This window comes from Carlito syrichta, unplaced genomic scaffold (assembly GCF_000164805.1).
Source record: "Carlito syrichta isolate Samal-C Ts95f unplaced genomic scaffold, Tarsius_syrichta-2.0.1 Scaffold309898, whole genome shotgun sequence".
In the NCBI taxonomy this organism is placed as follows: domain Eukaryota; kingdom Metazoa; phylum Chordata; class Mammalia; order Primates; family Tarsiidae; genus Carlito; species Carlito syrichta.
Window position 1 is genome coordinate 259,025 of NW_007253994.1, and position 5,185 is coordinate 264,209.

The 5,185-nt window shown below is 48.5% G+C and overlaps 1 protein-coding gene across 1 annotated transcript in view; it reads left to right on the forward strand.

Annotated features, from left to right (window-relative positions):
• The window catches only part of G6PC (glucose-6-phosphatase catalytic subunit), an 8,833-nt gene extending 5,675 nt beyond the window's left edge, over positions 1–3,158 (forward strand). Inside the window, exons 3-5 of the mRNA XM_008068236.1 lie at positions 139–244; positions 1,418–1,533; positions 2,647–3,158. Of these exons, the coding sequence (XP_008066427.1) occupies positions 139–244; positions 1,418–1,533; positions 2,647–3,158 (734 nt within the window). The remainder of the gene's footprint in view (positions 1–138; positions 245–1,417; positions 1,534–2,646) is intronic.
• The last annotated feature ends 2,027 nt before the right edge of the window (positions 3,159–5,185 follow it).

Below are 5,185 nucleotides of genomic sequence, written 5' to 3' on the forward strand. Positions count from 1 at the left end.
GATGGATGGGTGGATGAGTTGGTAGTAGACGAGTGGATGGAAAGATGGCTGGGTGGCTGAGTAGATGATGACGCCAAGCAGTCTCCCAGAGGAAGACCTTTCCACCTTTAGCTCACTCACCTCCTTCCTGCCCTTCAGGGAGTCCCTCCGGCCATGCCATGGGTACAGCAGGTGTGTACTATGTGATGGTCACATCCATCCTTTCTATCTTTCGAGGAAAGAAAAAGCCCACCTATAGATTTCGGTAAGAACTCATCACTGGGTGTGGTGGGTGGTGAGGGCAGGCAGGGGCTGTCTCCGTAGCTGACACACCTCGTCCTCTTCCTCATATTCCTCTAGCCCAATCCCACACTGCATGCTGGCACTGAGTAGAGCTATGGTACTTCTGCTGAGGGGCAACACTAGAGTCACTCCGTGCTCGGCTGGAGGAGACTCACTGTGGCATCCTCTTGTTTTTCAGATAAGGAAGCTAAGTGTAACACCATAAAGGGACTTCCAAAGATCAGGTAGTAAGCCTGTAACCCCAGTGCTTTGGGAGGCTGAGGTGGGAGGATGGCTCGAGGCCAGAAGTTCAAGACCAGCCTGGGCAACATAAAGAGACCTTGTCTCTACAAAAATAAAAAATTAGCCAGGCATGGTGGCACACAACCTGTGATACCAGTCACTAGGGAGGCTGAGGTGGGAGGATCCCTTGAGGACAGGAGTTCAGGGTTGCAATGAGGCTATGATCGTGCCACTGCATTCCAGCCTGGGTGACAGCAAAATCCTGTCTCTTTGGAAAAAAAAAAAGGCTTAGCAGGGCATAGATAAAAACCAATTTCTGTACCAAACACAGTCTCCCATTCAGGTTAAAATAAACAGAGAAACACAAGACATTCCAACTATAGGGAGTTCTGCGTGTGCAACCACTGCACAAATCCTTAATTATCAAATAGATAAAATAGGAAAGTTAAGCCAGGCTCGGTGGCTCAACCTGTAATCCCGCGCCTTTGGGAGGCTGAGATGAGTGGATTGCCTGAGCCCGCGGGTTCGAGATCCGCCTGGGCAACTTGGCGAGACCTCATCTCTACAATAAATCAAAATGAGCCGGGTGTGGTAGCGCGCGCCTGTAGTTTCAGCTACTCGGAAGGCTGAGGCGGAATGATCGCCAGAGGCCAGCAGGTCGAGGCTGCGGTGGCCGGGAGCGGCCACTGCACTCCAGTCTGGGCGACAGAGTGAGACTCCAACTCAAAAAAAATTCATATACACAAGGGTTCACCACTTGCTAAGGGCATCTTTGAGCTTTTGTGTGGGGTTTCAATTTACAAAACCCTACAGATGGCACCTGAGTTTGCCAGGCTCCAGGATTCCTGCTGAACTGTTTTCTTTGCTGAAGGATCACACTTGGGTTCTGTTACGGTTGCCTCTTCCATTGCAGGTGCTTGAACGTCATTTTGTGGTTGGGATTCTGGGCTGTGCAGTTGAACGTCTGCCTGTCCCGAATCTACCTTGCAGCTCACTTTCCCCATCAGGTTGTTGCTGGAGTTTTGTCAGGTAATGCCTGCTCCAACTCCCTCCTCCCTCCCATCCCCCACCCCTTTCTCCCATATCAGGACAAACTCCCAGCCTGCCAGCCACCCTCTGTGTGTAATCAATGCTGTTAGCATTTCAGTGGGTTAGAGGTCAAGGGTGAGCAATTTGAAATGATTAGGTCCTATGGGAGTGCCCAGATCTATGCAATTAATTGTGTAGAAAGGAAAAGTTACAATACGTCACCCTATTGAATCAGCTTGAAATCTCTGAGCTTTATTTCTTACCAATCTTCTATCGGAGGTTGGCTCTTATGGAGCTTTTAGGGAATCTAACACAGTGTCCTAGGAATGGTCTTTACTTAAATACATTTGTTCGTGACCGGGCTGGGCAACTTGGCGAGACTTCATCTCTACAATAAATCAAAAAATTAACTGGGTGTGGTAGTGCGCGCCTGTAGTTCCAGCTACTCGGAAGGCTGAGGCGGAAGGATCGCCGGAGCCCAGCAGGTTGAGGCTGCCGTGGCCGGGAGGAGCCACTGCACTCTAGTCTGGGCGACAGAGTAAGACTCCAACTCAAAAAACAAAAAAGATGAACTTTTCTAGGGGAAATAAGTGCTCCACCTCTGAGAGTATTCAGGAGAGACAGGAGGACCGCCCCCAACAGTAAACTTGCATGCAGGGAGAGGATGCCTATGATATGTCACTTCCATCCGAAAGAGTCACACATGGGAATAAACCAGACAGCCCTCCAATCTGCTGTCTGTGATTTCTTTCCACAGTGGCAGAATGATGGCATGTCACCCTTTGCTCCAAACCTACCTCTAGGGACAGTGCAGTGTATTGCTTGAGCTCTGGAGCTCAAGACCAGCCTGAACAACATAGCATGACCCTGTTTCTACAAAAAAATTTAAAAATTAGCTGGGTGTGGTGATGGCGCATGCCTGCAGTTCCTGCTACTTGGGAGGCTGAGGCAGGAGAATCGCTTGAGCCCAGGAGGCTAAGGCTGCAGTGAGCCATGATTCTGCCACTATACTTCATCCAACCTGGGTGACAGAGTGAGACCCCCCAACTCAAAAGAAAAAAAAAGAAAGTCCAGAATTTTCCCTACTTCTCACAGCAACTCTCTCCCGCTTAGGCATTGCGGTTGCAGAAACATTCCGCCACGTCCAGGGCATCTACAATGCCAGTCTCAAGAAGTATGTTCTCATCACCTTCTTCCTGTTCAGTTTTGCCATTGGATTTTACCTGCTGCTGAAGGGGCTGGGCGTGGACCTTCTGTGGACACTGGAGAAGGCCAAAAGATGGTGTGAGCGGCCAGAATGGGTCCACATTGACACCACGCCCTTCGCCAGCCTCCTCAAGAATCTGGGCACACTTTTTGGTCTGGGGCTGGCTCTCAACTCCAACATGTATCGGGAGAGCTGCAAGGGCAAACTCAACAAGAGGCTCCCGTTCCGCCTCAGCTGCATCGTGGCCTCCCTCGTCCTCCTGCACCTCTTTGACTCCCTGAAACCCCCATCCCAAGTCGAGCTGATCTTCTATGTCCTGTCCTTCTGCAAGAGCGCAGCAGTGCCCTTGGCCTCCGTCAGTGTCATCCCCTACTGCCTCACCTGGGTCCTGGGCCAGTCGCACAAGAAGTCTTTGTAAGGGACGTGGAGTCTTCAGTATTTAAAGTTGACAACGGGTTGAGAGGGATTAGGGTCTTCGGCCAGTCTGTCTTGAGGCCAGAGGTTCTAACGTCAGCTCAGGTGGCCCTCTGCCCCTTCCACAATCCTAATCATGAGGGGAGATGTCTTCAAAAAGCTAACAAAGCTCTCGAGAAAGCCTTGACTGTAAGAAGTTGGGTCATTCTGGATTTTTCCCTGAAGACTTGTCTGTCAGATACACAAAAAGCAAGACTCCCAGGTAGGGCCAACCCTCAAGTCCTGGCTGGAGATCCCAACCAAGAATGTTCTACCTGTGCTCATCCTTAGCAAGAAAAAGGAAAAAGAGAAGAGGCATTGACCGGGAAAGAAGAAAGGACTAAGTGCACGTCATGCAAACTACATGCCAAGCAATGTCTAAATGGGTTCAACTATATAATAAGATTCTCCCGATAATGGCAGTCCAACTGCAAGTATAACTAGTAGAGGATTAGTGGGTTAATACTTTTTCGTGTATTTTTCTACTACACATAGTCAATGTATTCACTTGGCTCCTGAATGACTGCAGGGACCTAGAGATTGTAGGAGGTCAGAATATTCTGGGATAGTCAACTTCGCCACTGTCACATGACATCTTCCTCTTTATAAGCCCAGCTCTGCTCTCCCCAGAATTTTCCACCAGCTCCATACCGACCCTGCTGGATCTTAAGATGGTTAAAGGTGATTCTGTGATGGTGCTTTTGTATGTTTCAGTGAAGCTCTGAAATCTTGGGCAAAATGGTAAGATAAGGGCCAGGATTCCTCTCTCCAGAAGGTCACTCCAATGTTACTTTTGATTCCTGGAGGGTAAATATGGCTCTTTTCTCTAACCCAGGTCAGCCAAGAGCACATTCTTAGAGGAAAAGTGACCTACTCCTTGCCTGCTCTCCAATCTCAGTTGATTTGCAGAATGTCCTCAAAAAAAAAAAAAAAAAGCTGAAGCCTATTTATTTTAAAGTCCTTGTTTTTGCTACTAATTATATAGTATACAATATTATTATCATTCACAACAACCATCCTGCTCACATCTTTGAAAATAAAAATATATATGTGCAGTATTTTATTAAAACATTTTATTTAAGGGTAAAGTCGTTGATGACTATATTTCAGATGTAATGTGATCTGAAGTTTCCAATTCTGGGCCCACCTAATTTCTAGCTGTTTCCCTAAACAAATAATTTGGTTTCTCTGTGCCTGCATTTTCCCTTTTGAGGACAGTGCTCTGTCTTGCATAGACCAGGAGTCCCATCCGGGACAGGGAGACTCATAGGGCATCCACAGGGGCACAGGCAGAGTTGAGTGCATCAGCGTAGGCATAGTGCCAGCACAGAACCACAGAGATCCAGAGCTGGCCAAGACTGAACATTAGTTACCAAACCACAGGTCAGCACAAGTTGCTCTATGGTGTCAATTTGCAGCCTGAGGGCAGACAGGCAGGGTCACTATCAGACTAAGCAATCAGGGCACGCAAGGTGTCTAGCAGAACAAGACTAGCTGACTCTGGAATCCAGTAACCCAGTGTCAGCAAGGTTCTCGGTTAGAGTTAAAGAAAGTCTAAACAGAGCAAGTCAGAGCACCAAGGAATGCTCACACTACGGGTTTCTCTGCTAACTGATTTATTTCATCCTGGGTGCAGGGATCCACCTCCAAAGGCCTCATCATCCCCATAACCCTAGCTATCCCGAGGGTGGATCTGTGCATTCACTCCAGAACTTTGGAAGATGTGTACTTGGGAAAGGTCGAGTACTCCTACTGGATTTGTGTCCTGGAGGGGTGGGGAAGACTCGGTCCCTCACAAACTCTAATGGTCCCACCCAGGAACAAGGGAAATGGTCTTGACCTGTCTGAATTGAATCCCACTGCTTAGGCCTGACCCCATCCTTGATGATCTGTTTGCTCTCAGGACCAAGTCCAAGATCCTTGCAAGAGGAGTCTGGCAGAGAGTAAACAGTGCCCCCTACCAACCCCCTCCCCACAGTTTATGAGGTCAAT